Source organism: Ascaphus truei, chromosome 5 (assembly GCF_040206685.1).
Source record: "Ascaphus truei isolate aAscTru1 chromosome 5, aAscTru1.hap1, whole genome shotgun sequence".
Lineage (NCBI taxonomy): Eukaryota > Metazoa > Chordata > Amphibia > Anura > Ascaphidae > Ascaphus > Ascaphus truei.
The window spans coordinates 98,516,639-98,535,499 of NC_134487.1; the positions used below are offsets into that span (position 1 = coordinate 98,516,639).

General features: G+C 42.4%; 1 protein-coding gene across 1 annotated transcript; it reads left to right on the top strand.

Moving 5' to 3' along the window:
* Nucleotides 1–12,682: 12,682 nt before the first annotated feature.
* LYZ (lysozyme) lies at nt 12,683–17,858 on the top strand. Its single transcript, XM_075600297.1, has 5 exons — nt 12,683–12,853; nt 13,217–13,440; nt 14,352–14,516; nt 15,606–15,684; nt 17,523–17,858. The coding sequence occupies exons 1-5, from the start codon at nt 12,801–12,803 to the stop codon at nt 17,602–17,604; spliced, it is 603 nt and encodes a 200-aa protein (XP_075456412.1). The 5' UTR covers nt 12,683–12,800; the 3' UTR covers nt 17,605–17,858.
* Nucleotides 17,859–18,861: the final 1,003 nt, after the last annotated feature.

An 18,861-nucleotide genomic window follows, 5' to 3' on the forward strand; every position in this document is an offset into this window, starting at 1 on the left:
ACACAGAGTGCTGCTTACCATTCTGGTCAACAATTAATCGGATGGGGAATCCCCATTGATACCGAATCCCCTTCTTGCAGAGTATAAGCGGTCGGAGCCGTCTGAAAATAGTTGTTTGGGAAAGATCATTAAACATTTTGAATTTGTGTATTTTCGAAAGAGACATCCCCGCTGTTACTGCAGGCTAACGATATTCTTTGTTTTGTTATAATGTCTCTGGATTTGGCCAGGTCCAGTAATCTCGGGCCTAAGGCACGATGGGCACTATCCATTTCAATGTCTTTTTCCTCCCGCTCTGGTCCAAATACAGGATCTTCAAATAATTTTGTAGATCTGATGGGGGAACAGACTAACAGGGTCTGCCTTGATGTGGCTCGCAGGCTTACAATGCTTTGGCCAAAGGGTTAAACTAAATGACCCTTTTTCAAGATAATATATAGGTATTGCACTGTGTATTTTTGTCACATTGGAAGTAGCTTTGGGCATTTTTTTTTGTTTTTGTTGTAACTATAGATTCTTCTAATTTTTGTTCTAATACCGTGATTCGGCGGGATAATGAGGCCACCTCCACCTTGAATTCCATCACCACTTGTGAGTTTGGTTTGAAACGATCTTTTTATATCCCTGGAGAGGCCTTCCAACTCCTCTATTGTAATAATTCTCTGCTCTTTTCCTGGGTCCCAGGGCGAGCGCAACTTGGAGCACCTTCACCTTCCGTGTCCTTGGCTAATAATAAACCTTTGAGGAATCCTTTGGAGGCATTTCTGTTTAGTTCTTTTCATCTTTTAATTATAAATTTAACTGTTTTTGGGATGAGGATTCGGGTATTATAACCACCCATTTACTGGCGCACTCTGGGGGACATCACCAGCAGACACATCTCCCTCATTGCTTCCCAAACATTCCTCCTTTTATAGTTATTCTTCCTTGATATCCTAATGTTATCGCAGGGGAGGCGGGCGTCGCCCCTGATCACTGATTTCCTTTCCTCCCCTGCAGCTCATGTGCTCTTCAAAATTTGTCTCACAGGCTGGCGGTGGCCATCTTGGATCTTAGGTGCAGGGAGAGGCTCAGGACTTGAGCTGGCGGTGGCCTCCCCATATGAGCAGCTGATTGCTCCAGCAGGGTATGGTCCCGCATAGAACCCCCAGCCAAGCGGAGGACTTGCTTGGGGGGGATGAGACTCACCTAGGTCGAGTCGGCGCCTCGCTAGTGGAGTGCTGACTCAAACTGGCCACTTCTGACTCCGCTCTGCTTTTCTTCCCTCACCGATGGACAGGGAGGACTCGAGGGGCTGATCCCAAGTTGTTTTGTGCGGTTTGGGGGGGACGCTAGGTCTTATTCCCCTCTGAGGTCGATGGAGCTCCCCTGGGACGCGTCTCCTCTGCTCTGCTTCCAGGCCACCTGCTTACATTTCCCTTTTTTATTTTTATTTCTGAACTATTTGCCCAGGCATAAAACACGTTATAATTCCTGACACGCACTATAGATATATGTCACATTGCAATGTCACTTTTTTTCACCACACTTATTTATATGCAGTCTACAAGGATGTGATGATAGAACAGACAATTCAGAGCGCAGAAATCTCTGGGGAAAATGTAGTGTAATATTTATTTATAAAATGTTTAACCAGGAAGTAATACATTGAGTTGCCTCTCGTTTTGAAGTATGTTACAGGACATTGCATGCACAGTTAAAGATAATGTTATAGGCATATGTAACAGTTACAGACCAGATTAAAGCGGTCTCGCATTTTAGTTTTGAAAGAGGCTTTGAGAGTCTCCGGTAGATTGTTCCAGTTGTGGTGTGCACAGTTAGAGGAGGAGTGGCCCGATACTACTTTGGACCATGAACAGTCTTTTGGAGTCAGATCTCAGATAAGGGCTGCATGTGGTAGGGGTGAGGATCTTGTCCAGAAAGGTACCTTGCCCAGAAAGTATTTGAAGCCAAGACAGGAAAGATGAACTTTGCGCCTAGATTCAAGTGATGATCTAGTACTTTGAGCATTTCGCAGTGATGTGTGTTATAGTGCAAGGCAGTTAGCAAATGTACATTCAGAGGAGAAAAGGGCCGACTCACATGCTGCTCAGGTGTTTATGGCTATCAATCCAAAGAGGTAGATAGATTCTGTAGTGCTATATGCCAAGGTGTGAAGTCAGATGGGTCTCAGCATTAATTTACAAGAGAGCAGACTCTGTAAAACAACGGTCTAGGACAGGGGTCTGCAACGTCTCATGGAAGAGCCATTTTATTTTATTTTTTAAATTCAATCTTTCTCCAAAATATTCCGAGAGCCGCAACACAGGCATGAATATTCCACCCCCACAAACACATACATATACTGTACACACACTAATAGGTATATACTTTATAAGCATTAACATACGACAAAATACGTGGGGGAATAAAATGCATCCCACCATAACTCCCTTTTATTTTGTTTTTTTCATTGGTTTCTGTGCAAGTGTGTCATTTACAAATACATCATACATCATACATAATACTCTTACTTTGTATCATATATGGACTTCAGGACTTTAAGCCAGAGGTTTTTAACACTGGTAAAATCTTGTGATACAAAGAGAAGACACAGAGATACTACACGTTGCTATATCACACTGACTCTCCCTATATTGTGATTATATTGTCTTTTCCATCCAGACATATATTTTCCCGGTTCTTATATAATATTCTAGTGTTTATATTGTTCCACTATTCCATCCACATTCTTTCTATTTACTCTTTCTGCCCAGTTTTTCATTCCAATATATTGGTATTTGAATCCTAATTATTATAGTTATCTTTTTGCGCCGAATGCACTATTTTCCATATATACACACACACTGTATTGGCCTGAATATAGTACGGCCTCGCACATAATACGACCCTAAGGTTTTTGAAGGTGTTCTACATGAAAAATAAAAGGTGTTAGGCTGCGCATATAATATGAGTACAGTTTTCGGAAGGACATTTTTAGGAGAAAACATAGCACTATATTCGTGTGTGGTGTGTCCTTTTTGCCGCCGGGCTCAACGTCTCCCTAGCTGCTTGCCTGCCTCTCCTGTACTGTCCCACACCAGGCTCTGTGACGTCGGCTCGCGCCGGAAGTTGCGACACCCACTTTCGGCGTGGGACAGCACAGGAGAGAGGCAAGCAGCTAAGGAGACGTTGAGCTCGGCGGCAACAAGAGGCCTGACCAGCACTGGCCAGGCCACGCAACCTCCAGCAGAACAGTGAGGGAGAGAAGCAGCAGCTGGGGGTCGGCAAACTGCAGGGAGCCGCAAGCTGCCTACCCCTGGTCTAGGATGGCTGCGGCGGTTTTGCTGCAACCACATGGCTGCTGGAAACTGCCACCACCGACTACTTCGCAAGTTCTAAGGTAAGTAAGCCTCTACCCTAAAACCCTTAAATTAATCCCCTACCCCAGGGGCAGGTGATTTTTCTAGGGGGGTGCAGTGGTTGCAGAGGCCTTGTGCTATTCCCCACGGCATTTACATTAAATGCCAGGGGATCGCATGAGGCCTCTGCAACCTATTACTTACCGAGATTCAGACGGCTGTTGACACGTCGCTATGGCAACACGGCATCAAATGACCTGGTGGGGTCACGTGATGTCACATGACCCTGCGGCGTCATTTGACACCAGGAACTGTGGTAAGGAGCGCGAGCACTGGGGGTAGCAGGCAGGGAGGTGCAGCTGCAAACGTTTTCGCACTCCTGCCCTACCCTCATCACTATAACCCTTACATTTACCACCTACCATAATCGCTAAACCCCTTAAATTAACCGCCTACCCTAACCAGTAATAAAACTTGCCTTAGAAGTGACCGGCGGTGATTCTAGCAGCGAAACAGCCACAACCCACTGTCCTACTCCAGTAATTTTGCCTTTGTTGAAATATATACAAAATAACAGGTGGAAATGCACTTACATTTTCTACAAGTAAAAAGAGCTTGTACACCTCCCAGGGTCAGAAAGTTAACAATGAATACACAAGGATTATAAATATGCACATTCTCAAACATCTCGATGAACTTGCCTGACTAGTTAAATTCTTTGGGGGTTTTTTTTGTTTTTTTTTATAGAAAGCCACTCCCATTACCCTTGTAGTTCTTAGCCTTTTTTGCACGGCAACACACCTAGCATATTATTAAAGTACTGTTTACACCCTTATTGCTTTTGCCATGATTTCCTATGTTAGAGCTATGCTAAATAACCACTATATATATATATATATATATATATATATATATATATATATATATATATACACATACACACACACACACATGTTCATGTAAAAAAAGGAGGTTGTATTTTTGTTTATGCATTTTCTTGATCTATACCAGGGGTGTGCAAATTGGGGGGTGCAAGATGTTCTGGGGGTGTGTGGGGTGGCTGTTACAAAAGCTCCATGCTTCCCCGAAGGTGTTTAAATTAAATGCCGGGGGACCGCACTAGGTCTGTAAATTTCCTTAACTTGGTGTTGGGTGATGTCTAATGACGCCGCGTGGTCACGTGAATTGTGTTGCCATGGCAACATGACGACATTGGACGCCGGAGAGAGCAGGCAGGGGGGAAAGTTTGCACACCCCCTGTTCTATACATTTTCATGACGCACCTGGTTTTAAATCATTATTAATCCCTTCAGTTCCATGCAATGTGTTGGTGGCCGTTAAGCACTAAATGAGCTTCAACTTCGACATTGCACAAGGGGGTTCGATGCCTTTTTTTCCCCCTCACTGGCATTTTGTTTTAGCACAAAGTGCATGTAAATTATAGGCATAAAAATATAATATACCATTTATTTCAGGTCGGAGTTGCGCCCTTTGTCATAAAGAAAGAAAATAATGAAAGCAGAGTTGGGGACATCAATATTTTAAACTAACATATTCTGAAAGGATACTAGTTTGAAAGTTCTGCGATCTTGCAGTATTATCCAGGAAGAGCTCACAAATCTTACAATAATCCTAAAATGTATTCTTTTTCATAGCCATTGGTTTCTCCATGGCCACCGTCTGCCAGAATCTTATACCAAGAGATCAAGTGGGGAACACGAGTATTTCCAATAGGACACATTTTGTTTTGTTAGGCAAAGAATTGGGTAAATCCTTTAGTTAAAAGAAATTTACATGTTCTAAGGGAATCTGTAACCCTGACATTTCTTGCAAAGCGTGACAAATCTGAGACCAATAGTGTTAAACCAAGGGGCTTTCCTACCATATGAGTAAATTAGTCCACATGACTAATTTATCCAGGATGCATAATCATTTTGAAAATAAAGATTTACGTCTTGCTAATGTGTAGTGCCATATGGAAAGCATTTTATGTTGAAACTCCTTAATGGCTGATATGGAAGAGGGAACTACATTAAGCCAAGTCCTGTACCACTCATGGATGCCTAGATCCTGCTCCCAGATAGCTTATCATTTCAACTTGGGTCTAGGTTTGAGTGACGAACAGATGATATATCCTAACAATAATGCTGTGAAAAAGGCTTCTGGAGTAAAAGGTATTCAAAAGGAGTATGCATTCTAGCGACAGAAGCTTTATCTAAGGCTGTAGAAAGTCAATGCTTAATTGGTAAGCAAGTAAAAAGGTCATGGCTAGAAAAAAAAAATAGTAAAGGTGATGAAAAAGGATAATCATATTGCCTAGCTGGCAGGTAACGGACCATTTTGTTTATTGCAACTTTTAAAGCGACTGCATCTGGCCAGGAAGAAAATCCAAATGAAAACACGGGGGCGAGTAGTGAAACAAGAGTCTCACATTTGATGGGTAAATCTAGTTGAAGCTGATACATTTATATCTGGAATTTAAAGACCATATCATTGGGGCAAAGAGGTCTTTAAATTTGGATTATTCATTTAGTAATCTAGTTTGTTAGTAGAGTTGTTAAAACAATTCTATATTCTCAAATGAATAGCATTTTATTTCTCGAAGTGGGGCAAACACAAACCACCCTTATTTTGTATGAATAAGCATACGTTTTTATTTGCTCTGAGTTGTCTCTTATACTAAACAAATCCATAATTATTTTCTGAAACGTGAATCGGCACCGGTAATCCCTGTACCATGTTTAGAAATTGGATATAGACCACTTAATGCAGATAACCCTTCCCTATAATAAACCAGTGTGATACAGGGTTTTCTTAAATATGTCCAGGCATAATATTGCAGAGTAGTGGCAGTGCCAAAGTACTTTTTTGTTCTGCCCAGCAAAAGGAAAAAATGTGCTCCAAGAAGAAATACCTCCTTGAGTGGGGGCATTAATTATTCGAAATGTCTTAATTTTTGGTAGTTCACTTAGAACCAGTGACATTACCGCAGGTTTCAAAATCCTGCATGATATATGGGATGGATTAGACAACCTATTATTTATGGAGCCAGTTTGGATGCCATAATTGTTTTGAAAAGGTTAACATGCATCCACAAAGTAACATCAGGGGAATTAAATGTTAAATATCAATATGGGAGATTATGCAACAGGAAAAGAAAAAACACTACAGATCCAGGGTATTACAAAAATGAAAATAGCACAAGAGTACGTTACAGTCGTGGGGAAAAATGCAATAAAATAAAGATTCAATGGAACTTAGGATACAGAATGCTCATGTAAGGTGACTTGGGATAAAACATGTTTCCTAGGTCTCGGGCTGGAGCTGGGGATTCTCCAAAGCCGGGTCGGAATTATCAACCTCGATAGATTCTGGGTCAATGGAAGAGGAAAACTTTGGTAGGATGTTTTTTCTTTCATTGGGCGAACGTATTGGCACACTTTTTCCATGAAGGGAAAAGTCAAAGGGAAACCCCACCTGTTGGAGATGCCCTACTTCCTTAGGCCGTGCCTATAGTGCCGTGGTTGGCGATGGCAACACGGCGGGTGCCGTCACCCGTTGCCACCGGCGAAAGTTATGTTTCGGCAAATGGCGGGGTCATGGGATTCCAGCAATTTGATTTGTTCAAGAGCCGTCACGTGACGGGACGGCCCTTGAAAAATCTAATTTTGCCGGCTTCAGATTTTCGCAACGTTGGTCCGTCGCTTGTACTATAAGCGCACGCGGCGGCGGCGGCGGCAATGTATTTTTTCGGTCGCCGACACTATAAGCGCGGCCTTAGGCTTGTGTTATAGAGGGTGTGGATAGAAAGGTCTAATTAGAAACCAACGGGTGTTCTGAAAAAGGAGGTTGTCTTCACCTCCTGCCCCTCCTCATAATGGTTTTAGTAATTTGGAAAGATTGGAATCTGATAGTAATGTCCCTATATCTTTTATTTTAAAGCAGAATTACCAATAGCTCTTTGAATATACTTGTCATGTATTACACACCAGAGCACGGGACTTGAATATGCCGACTCATTTACCTCCCGCAGGGTCTTAAAAATGAGCAATATCTCCCCTAAAAAAAACATGTAATTAACACATAAACCCACTAGCAAAATGTGTCCGAAAACGCGGTTCATTTTTTCTAAAAGGTTCTAGGTTCAATCTGAGCCCAAAGACAGTACTTATTCAATTTTAGATTTAATATATGAAAAGCAGTACAGTGCTCAGTTACAGAAAAATTATTGTGACACACGGTATAATAATGCAGACCGGTTAAAAATAACTGTATAGCAGAAAATGTAAATACGTTGCCACATAACATTATCAGAACCGTCAGAGGGCTTGAAGTTGAAATAAAAGAATTGCATTTCATATACAAAATCCATGGTTTTTATGCCATAACTTTGCCTCTGTCCCATGAGCCCTACCTTTTGTGGTTGTATCCTTAACTCCCACTCATCCATCTCTTGTGACGTTGATAACGGAGGATAAAAAATAGTTTTCTAAAACTCAAAATAGCTCAGATTATAAAAAATAAACCATGACTCCTATTGTGGCCCACATCATTACATTTGGACAATCAAAAAACATGATTTGACATCTATTTTGATAGGATAATTGACATCTTTGAGGGCAAAATATGTATCCGACAGATGCATCATAACTTATCCGGACATGTTGGGTCTCATGTAATCACCCCTAACAAAACTGGAGGGCCCCGCATCCAGCAGCGACCAAAGCAGCATACCAGGGAAGTCGCCAACACCGGACTACCTGATGCCAGATCCACAACACATGGTCAGTAGGCACTAGGTAGATCCGTGGGAAAAATTAGCTTAACCAGGGAGGAAATTAAATAACAGGGAAAAGGGAGACCAAAAAGCGCACCAGCACAAACGGAGCAGGAAGAAACCAGAACAAAAAAATGATTAAAAGGGCACTTTAATGTGGCAAAAGACCCATCCAATGCATTTCGAACGTCGCAGCGTTCTTTTTCAAGGAAATTAAATAAAAATGATTTAAGGAAGCTTAAACTCGACATGAAAGTTGGATGGGAAGACCAGGCTGCTGTGCGTCTTGCCGGCACGTGCGTCACTTCTATGGGCCTCAACCAGAAAAATGAAGAGCGCTTTGGGGATAGGGTTGCTCAATTAAGGAGGCGGTACTATGCTGGCAAAATATGGGGGGGGGGGCAGATGTGAATACATTAGCCCAAAAAAGCAGAGAGTGTAAAGAAGTCATGGGATCCATTGTAAATGCTAACTTGAAAGCAAGCTCCCCCTTTAGGTTACCCATCCTACATAAGGTGAGACACTGAGCCTTGCTCACTACACAGTTGGAAGTCAAGGTAGATACCACAGTCGCAAGTTAATCTAGGGTGCACAGACACATTGCCTGAGGTTCCTTTGTATTCACGAAGTCTGCAGGAACTGCACATAATAAATTATTTAGAATATGCATAACATTTGTCATTATCTTGTAACTTTATCACGGTAAAACATATCTCAAGAACTTTATTAGCAATATATTTTTAGTTGCCGAATAGTGACATTATGTGATCCTTTTTTCCCGTTTTCTAAGAAATAAAGTTGATTGGAGCATGTGCGATCAAGGCACTGTATCGCACACTGTACATGGTAAATCTTCCCTAAATATTTCATTATATACTCTATAGAATACATAACAGCCTAATATGTTACAAGAATACTTATTTAAGGATTACACAAACTATTTTAAAAATGATTCATGCTAGATGGTCTTGGTGATCAACACAGCACATTTAGGGACTTCTTTATCTGACAAAACGGCCAATCAGGACATTTTCAGCTGAAATTCTCAAGTCATTTAAATGGGAAATTTCATCCAAAATCGCCTCAATAGGCCACTTTGGCTGATATGTATGTTTATTTTTATATAGCGCCATACCATGTACATAGTGCTTCACAGCAGTAATACAGTACACATGGGAATAAGCGCTTCAGACTAAAAAATAAAATACGAAAAAGGAGTCCCTACCCTGAAGAGCTTACAATGTAAGGCTGCGTCCAGGGTGAAGCTTAGGGTGCTCGTGCTCAGGGCGATCAAACACATTGAAACAATGTGTTTGTCCTGAGTGCGCGCACACGTGCCCGTGGGCTCTCTGCTGCTTGCTAAGACATTTTGGAATTTGTCGCCCTTGCCCTGGTCACATGGGCAGTCCAGCCAATGAGGGTGAACCGCTCAGGTGACGTCACTGGCACGCCCCCCCCCCCTACGCGCGCAACTAGCAGGCCAGGAATCGCCCGGCCAAGATGAGCGCCTGACGTCACGGCGCTGGAGTACCAGCGCACTCACTCTCAGCCTGGACGAGGCCTGAGAGGTAAGTGGGAAGAATTTGCAGACACAGTAAGAGGTTGTTCTGGTAAGTGCATCTGCAAGGGGTCAAGGTCAGGGCATATGAGATGTATAGTATCAATCAGTGGAGCTACCCATATGCTTCATTAAAGAGGTGTGTTTTAAGATGGGCCTTAAAGGTGGAGAGAGGATGCTAGTCTGATATTGAGGGGAGAGGCACTCCAGGGGTGTGAAGCAGTGAGTGAGAGGTTTTAGACCAGAGAAGGCTTTAGATGCAAAAGTGGTAGACAGAAGACATCTTTGAGCGAGACATTAGAATTGAGATGGAAGGAGCGGCAGAGGAGTGTATAGCCGTAATAGACAGGATGAGAATTTTGTAAGTAATACAGGATTTAATACGAACCCAGGAGAGGGATTTCAGCAGGACAAATGCTGAGACAGATTTAGGATACAGTAAAGTGATTATAGCAGCAGCATTTAGGATAGATTGTAGGGGAGATAGGTGAGAGGCAGGAAGGCCGGACACTAGAAGGTTACAATAGTCGAGATGGAAGAGAATGGGGGCCTCTGTTAGAGTTTTAGCAGTAGAGCGGCAGAGGAAAGGGCGTATCTTTGCAATATTACTGAGGAAAAAATTTACAGATATTAGCTACATTGTGAATGTGAGGGAGGAGTCAAATGTGACCCCTACGCGGTGTGCTTGTGATACTGGATGTATGAGAATGCTTCCAACAGTAATATAGAAGTGGGCAGTATGGCCAGGCTTGGGTGGAAGTTTGAGTCAGTGGAGAGCCATCCAGGATAATATAGTAGAGAGAAATTCAAAAGATGTTGGTCTGTACAGCAGGTGTAAGGTCGGGTTGAGCGTTACATTTGTGTCATCAGCATAGAGTTGATATTTCAACCCAAGAGATGTCACCTAGAGAAAGTGTGTAAAGAGAAAAGAGAAGATGTCCCAGGACAGACCCCTGGGTTATGCCCACAGAGAGATCGACAGAGGAGGTGTTTGCAAACAAGACTCTGAATGTATGATAGGAGAGGTAAGAGGGAATCCAGGATATTGCTCCGTTACGGATACCAAGAGTATGGAAAATGTGAAGAGGGTGCTCCACAGTATGAAAAGCTGCAGGGTGATTGAGTAATATGAGCAGAGTGTAATGACCTTCGTTTTTGGCAAATTGGAGGTCATTAGTTATTTTGTTGAGGAGTTTCATGGGTGTGAGCAGTGCAAAAGCCAGATTGTAGGAGAGAATAGAAGGTAAGAAAATGGAACCGGCTAGAGAATACAAGGTGTTGAAGTAGTTTAGAGGCAAAAGGCAGGGGGGAGACGGCAATAATTAAAGAGAGAGATAGGGTCAAGTTTGTTATTTTTTAATAAAGGTAAAACTGTTGCCTGCATGAAGGAAGTGGGAAAGATATCAGAGTGGAGGTAGGAGTTGAAAATATGTGTGGGCATTAAAGTAGGAGCAAGAGGTTTAAGGAGATATGAGGGCAAATAGTAGAGGGAGATGAGATCAGTGGCGACATGTCCTCTGTGACCGAGGAAAAAGAGTCAACGAAGGCCGGGGAGTTATGAGGAGGTTGTGTGCAATATTGTCTTGAAATAGAGAATCAAGAGAGGAAGATAGGGCGGAGTTGTAGTTCATGACCAGGATGTCAGTCTGTAGCGGAGCTGAGAAGAGATGTAGGAGCGCAAAGTGGAGTGAACAGAATGGTAGGGTTATGGAGCGCAGATTTCTGCAGAAACGAGGTGGAGAAGGGGAGAAGTGAGTGAGAAAAAGAGATGATGGTCAGAGAGAAGAAGGGGGAAATGGAGAAATCAGAGAAAGAAAAGCTTTATGAACATGACGTCAATGTAGTGGCCATCCTGGTGGGTGATGGCTGCAGTCCATTGGTGAAGGCCAAAAGAAGAGGTTAGAGAAAGAGGGAACAGCAGAAAAGAAAGATCGATGTGACTGATGCTCCGAGTGAAAAAATGTTGGAAACTCACCAGCTGATTTAGACGTTAAAATCCATTTATTCAGCTACATAAAAACGAACAAAGATAGGACATAACTCCTCCTCCCACGCATTTCACGCCCACTCCCCAAGGAGAAGGGGAGTCGGAGCAGAGAAAGAAGGAGAGCCAAGATTCAAAGTCCAAGAGAGAGACAGCGGTAGAGTTTAGGTAGGTGGGAAATAGATGACCACCATACAGAGAGGGAGAGGAGAAATAAGCTGGACAGTGTGAGCCTCCAAAGGAAGGGAGGTATAGAAAGGGTACAGTAACGGCAAATTGAGGAAAAGATGAGGCAAACGCCTCTACCCCTGCCATCTGGGCGTGGAGTGTAGAAGAAAGAAAGACCATCAAAAGAGACGGCAGCTTCCAGTGCAGAGTCAAACTGGGTGAGTCAAGGCTCAGTTGTAGCAAATAGGAGCAGAGAGGGAGAAAAATAAAAAGTAATGCACAAAAATGAAATTGTTAGAAAGGGAGCGTGCATTCCAAAGGGCACAGGAGGGAGGGAGGTTGACGGGATACGTATGAGGTTAGAATAAGCCCTCTAGTGTGTGGTACAATAATTAGAGCTAATGTAGCCAAGTCCCCTTGGACTACTGATTCCCTGGCCCCTCTAACGCTAAGTCCCAATAAAGAGTGGGCAGTGTTGGGAGTAATTCATGCAGGGTCTGTTATATTGCTTTGTGTGTGTTAGCAATAAAGTTTAGGAGTAGCCTGTTATTGTAAGGTGGGTCTATGAATGTAGGAAGGCCGGCTTACAAGCCACTCCCCAAGAAAGGAGATGGTTTTCTTCTATAGTTGGTGTGTATTTTGGGCGTAGTTCTGGGCTGCCCTCCATGCTATGATTACGCAGCAGAGAGCCTCTCCCCAGGAGGAGTAGGCTAAGGCCTTAACCTATTAGGGGGTAAGGAACATTGCAGAGGGGTATTCAAGGCCTCAAGCTGGGTACTATATTCAGAGACTGTATCCTGTGTTATCTTGCTGTGTACCCAATAAACCCCAGTTATACCAACACTGGTGTGCTGCTTGGAATATGACCACCCACAGAAGAAGTGCCCCTGAGGTCCATCCTCGCCGCACCAGGAACCTCTTGGGCTGGAGGTGCTGCCACAGACCGATAAACCACTCGTATAGCCTGTCCTGATGTACTCCCTATACCACCGCGGAGATCTCCGGCCTCCTGTTCCACCTCACAGGTACGCACCAGCACCAGAATACACTATCTCACATAGGATGGGGGGGAAAGGTGCTACACTAAGATGTTATAACCGCATTTTAGTGCACGTGGCCCTCTTCAACCTGTTACTGTATATTCAAATACACTGAGACTATAAAGTGGGGGTGTACTTATTTTAAGAAGTGTCATTCAGAAAGACATTTGTCAGAAGGTCACTACCCCATACCCATTAGTTTAACCTACACGATATACTGTAGATCTAGGGTTGGCACTACTATTTCTAAAGGAAGAAAAAAAAACAGGACGAGTATTACCAAAAGATTGTTTTGCAATGTCACTGCCCTCTCATTCGGTTCTACTTTTTCTTTTGTTTCCTGTGGAGGTGGAGTTTGGGGACTGCAACGAGAGAGAAGGTTTTACCCAAGCAGTCTTTGGTTACAACACCTGTTCCCAATAGATCAGCAATGAAGCCTGCAGTGCAAATCTTAGGAGGGCTTCTCCTCACTCTTGCAGTTACAAATGGAAAAGTGTTTGAAAGATGTGAACTTGCAGGGACTATGAAAAAGATGGGTCTAGATGGTTTCAAAGGATACAGCCTGCCAAACTGTAAGTCACTATGTGTGGTGGAAGCTTTCTGTCTTCTGTGTACTGTATATCTCTCTTTTGTCAATCCAGATTTTGATAGAGAAGATGCATTACAGTGATAGTTAACGTTTCATAATCATTTTTAATTTAATGTACTGTACTCAGTTTACAATATCCTACAACCATGGCATTTTTCTTGCAATAATTTTACATGTTCTGAATTTGTACCCCAATTTTATTGATTTCAATATATTCAAAGGATATTTGAATAGCACGAAACATACATTTTTGTTCTGTGGATCCAAATGCCAAGGTAGCCGTTTTGGGCAGCAAACTTGTGAAGAATACATTTTGATAGTGGCAGATGAGACCAAAACCTGCTGTGATTCCATTCACTAAATGAAACTAGTACTGAGTAGAGCTGGGAAGATTGATATCGCTGGTTATGAAAGGCAGATAGCCTCTACAGTAGAAGGAACTGATTTAAGGAACAGAAAGCAGTGCACAGCAGGGGTGAATCATAAATTATAATACAGCCATGATAACAGCAACAGTAAATTAACCAATTTGTTGCTTGGATATCTTCAACATTATGAAGCTTTCACTGTGTTCCCTCTACATACAGAGAGGTTAGTGCCCTCTGGCAATGAAAGGGTTATGTGAAGTGAAGCATTACAGGCTGTAAAACAATACATACAGTTGTGTGAGAGAAAAATAGTAGACCTTCTTTGAATTCTATGGTTCTACATGGTGCATCAGAGCTATTCTTGTTAATTGAGGGACACACATTGAAGCTGCTGACGACAATTTAAGCAGAAAATAGAATAATAGAATGTTACGATTATTCCAATGGGTAGCATTAAAAAAAAAAAGCAGTTCTTTATTTATAAGTGCATTTCGAGGCATAATTGTAAAAAAAATAATCTCCACAGGGGTTTGTACAGCGTACTTTGAGAGCACCTTTAACACGCAGGCAACAAATTTTAACCGGATCGACAACAGCACCGATTATGGCATTATTCAAATTAACAGTCGCTGGTGGTGTAATGATGGCAAGACCCCAAGAAGTCACAATGCCTGCCAGATTGAATGCAGTGGTAAAGTAGCTTCTGTGTTTGCATGTTTTTAGTATCATTTGAATTTACATCCCCTTGTTATAGGTTCAAAGAGGAGTGGTAACTGGGTGCTCAAGTACTGGATCAAAGTCATAAAGGCCATAGAAAATAAACAAACTCTATAGAATGATGGGCGGAGATATCGGTGGATCTTGAGTAGTAATAATAGTTGTATTGTGTGAGAAGTCTAAAACATGTACTAGTAATGAGACAATTATTCCCGAATGTTAGAGGTAAGTGAATGACTCCACATCCCTCTAAACCTCATTATAGAACTGCATATTCCACCACTTTCTTCTGCAGCTGTGATTTTATATCCTATCTCCACATTTTTATTTTGACTCTCCATTTAACATTTATTCTTTCCCTCTGTCCCTTGCCTACTTGCCTAGATTCTCCAGGACTATCCCTGAAAGTCATGTAGAATATTCAACATGTAGTTCTTAGTGTTGTCCTTGGATAAGTTTGTACATAAGTACTCTATATCCACTTTGCCTTCTCTTTTTCTTTGTAAGCAAGCCTAATTTGCATAGAGTTTCCCAGTGGCAGATTAAAGCCCTCTGGGACCCCAAGGCACCAAGACTTTGGGGGGGGGGGGGCCTTTCCTCAAAGTATCTCTCCACCTGCAGCATCGCGGTGTCATGACGTTGTGGCGTTGTGACGGCGCATTGTCATGGCAACGCGTCACTGCAGGAGGAGGGCTGCTCCGGAGAACGTAAGAGACACCCCTCTCTCTCTTAGGAGAAAGCAGTTGTGCAGTCACACAATTTGTCACTCCCTGTGCTTCTCCATCCTGCCAGGAACTATTTAATTTGTTATTGCTCTGCAGATTACGTTTACGAGGCACTTGAATAATTGGGATGAGAACAACATGAGGTTTCCCACAGAGCCCTGCCTGGGAGAGTTGCAGACTACTTTTAAAACATAAAATAGTTTGAAATTATTATGAATGTGTTAAATGAAATTTAGATTTCCGGAAGATCTACCGAAGACGGGAGCTACAAACACATGACATGAGTAATAGATATGCAAGTGAAAGCAGAGTACAGAATAATGCTTTTCTCTTCTTAGCATTTCTAAGCGATGACATCACTGAATCTGTGAAATGTGCAAAGCGTGTTGTGAGTGATCCTAATGGCATGGCTGCCTGGTATGTACTCTGTACTGTACTGTATCATGTTTCTGAGTAACTATACATTTCTAATCCCTGAAGCTTGTCCTTTTTCGTATGCTTTCTATAGACAGAAATTGACCACTATACAATGTTATTGTTTCATCAGTAACTCCATACGCCTGTGTTTTTCAGCTGGGGTCCCTAGTTACCCTTGGGTTCCTTGGACATCCCTGAAGTGTTCCCTGCAATTTTCATGTCATTTGCAAAGTGTACCAAATACAAAATAATTTATAATGCATCTGATTTCAGACGCGCTATTAGAGAGGGTTGGGGTTCCTTACAATTAGTGGTGAATTTACAAATACACCACCTTAGGAGCTTACCTGGTGCTGTCCTCCTCCTCCAGCGCCATTTGTCGCTCCGCCGTCACGTCACCATAGCAACACAAATCCCTGTGCTGTCACGTTGTAGATCGTGCATGTACGATCGGCACTTAACCGGCTCACAAGAGCAATCGCCGCTTGCCGGCCGCGCGATCGTAAAGCACCGATATATGCTACCCCCACATTTTTGCCGCCGTGGGCCCAGGCCAAGTTGGAAAACCTCCACTGCTTACAATGCATCTGATGTCAGAAACGCTATTAGAGAGGGTTGGGGTTCATTACAATGCTTCTGATCTCAAACGCGCTATTAGAGAGGGTTGGGGTTCCTTACAATCTATCTGATCTCAAACGCGCTATTAGAGAGGGTTGGGGTTCCTTACAATCTATCTGATCTCAGACGCGCTATTAGAGAGGGTTGGGGTTCCTTACAGTCTATCTGATCTCAGACGCGCTATTAAAGAGGGTGGGGGATCGGCAGAATTTCACAATATAATTATAGGGTTCCTTCACCAAAAAAAGTTTAAAAGCCACTGCCAGACACCTTTAAACAAACATGAAATTGTATATATCGAAAATGCATACTGGCACTTCCAGTGTGGTGCCTTTTGCAACAAATGCTTTAAACAGAGAACGGTGAACAGATCAGCTTTTAGTACCTTTTATGTTTAGGTGTTCTCATTCCAAACTAAGGATATGCCACTCACATTCCACATGTAAAAGTAAAGGCAATTTCGAAAATTAAAAAAAAATATTTGTGTAGAATTTATCAGGGCTGTGGCTTTAGAGAAAGGTGATATATAGAAACAGTACTTTGTGTGAAAACAGTTTACATATTTAACTAACATTGCACGCACTAAGTGTCAACACTATAAACAAAGCTAGTGGTATGTAATAAATTACACATTATCAAGAGCTGCATGTACGGTTGTTTTGATAAACTACATTGTAAATACTAGTGCAGTCCTTTAGACTAGAGTATATAGAAGGTGTTATATTAAAAATAAAAAAACATATGCATGATCTAAAGTGAATGATGAACTAATCCAACTTGAAAATTCCATGGGATTAGTTGTCATGTTTGTGGTTGAAATTGGATTGAAATAGATTTTGTTACAAACTTGAAATGTCGCTACTTTATTTTATTTGCAAATTTACAGCTGTATTTTCTTTCAAAGAAAAAATATTTATCCATAAAAATACTATTTCTACCTTTCTGCTTTGTAACATAATTATTGTAGAAACTTTTTTTTTTTTTTAATAAATATTCTGTTCAAATAGTTTTGCCCCCCTGTATAAGAAAATCAAATGTCAGGCACTTCGCTTATAGCCCATAATGTCTTGCAGGAGGAAAATACCAAGCCTTCAATAACACTTTATTGGGAGATCACAGCTTTATTAAAACACTCTAAATACAGAATGTAATTTTAACTGGAAATGTACGTGCGTTTCATTCACTTTAATGATTAATCTGCATGTTCCTTTCATGTATAGGGTTGGCTGGAGAAATAACTGCGAAGGGAAAGACCTCTCTAAGTGGATTGAAGGCTGCAGGCTCGATATTACAGGGTTCTAGGACCTGACTGATCTTAGCAGCAGTTCGCCATGTCTACGCTTTTAAGGCAGCTTTCAACTATGAAAATATTATATGCATTTTTTCTACAACATTTCAGATGGTCAAACCATTGTTGGTCCATTATAAAGGCGTTTGATAATACATTTCTCTATATATACTGTCACTGTGCTTGACTTTGCTTGTTGAACTGCTAAATAAAAAAATCTAATAGTCCTGTATTGTGGTTTTAAATAAAGCATTGAAAATAAGTGCAACATGGGAAGTAACTTTATTGAGCATCATCTATTCAATATTTACACGTTGCTTTAACTTCGTGTAAAGGCGAAGTTGTAAAAGTCTCATTTCCAAGAGTGAAGCAGTCCAGCAGCTTATCAGCATGTCATCCTAATAAGAATTTCTCCCTTTATCTTTAGGAAGCGGAGTGAGACGTTTATTGGGGTTCACTGCAGGTGACCGCAGACGTCACGGGGCAGGGAGTGTTTTAGTGGGAACGATACATCTTTCCTGGGGCCCAGGACTAGAGTTTCGACCGGGGCCCCCCTATGTTGGCAACCTTGTGATACCCCCACCCCCTTTCTCTTAAACAGCATCCTTTTCACACACCTCCTCACTCTCACCCACCTCTATTTCTCCCCCCTTCTCACAATCCCCCCTCAGTCTCTCACTCACATCTCCACCTGTCACACAACCCCAGGGATGTGCAAACTGGGGGGTGCGCCGAGACGTTTTTTGAGGGGTGCTGCGGACACAGAGGCCCCACACAGAGCGCGAAGGTCTCTGTAACTCACCCGGCTTCAGTCCACGCGTCTCCATGGCAACGCAGCGTCAAATGACCCTGCGGCATCATTTGACGCCGCACTAGAGGTAAGGGGGGGACGCGACACGGGGAGAGCAGGCAGGCAGGAAGAGCGCAGGAAGTTTGCGCACCACTGTCCTACCCTATCTTAAACCCCACCTCTCTCTTCTCCCTCTTACATTCCCACCTCTCTTATGCCCCCGCCTCTCTCCCCTCCATCTTTCACACCCCCTCTTATCCTCCCCCATATATTTCTCTCCCCCCTCTCCGTCTCTTACACCCCCACCTCTCTCTCCTCCCTCTTTTACACCACCACCACTATCCCGAGACCACCACCTCTCCTCCCTAATTTTAATATTAGATTTAATATTTAAATGTAATAAACATTATGCCTATAGACCGGCCTTTATCTACAAGTTTAATGTAAGTGTGCACACAAACAAGTGGTTTCTTGGGACTAT

Excerpts from the sequence above, each read along its gene's own strand:
- LYZ (XM_075600297.1), top strand. The coding sequence starts at position 12,801 with ATGTACTCCCTATACCACCGCGGAGATCTCCGGCCTCCTGTTCCACCT. Across the intron at positions 13,441-14,351 it reads AGGATACAGCCTGCCAAACT|GGGTTTGTACAGCGTACTTT; the intron begins GTAAGTCACTAT and ends TAATCTCCACAG. Across the intron at positions 15,685-17,522 it reads CCTAATGGCATGGCTGCCTG|GGTTGGCTGGAGAAATAACT; the intron begins GTATGTACTCTG and ends TTTCATGTATAG.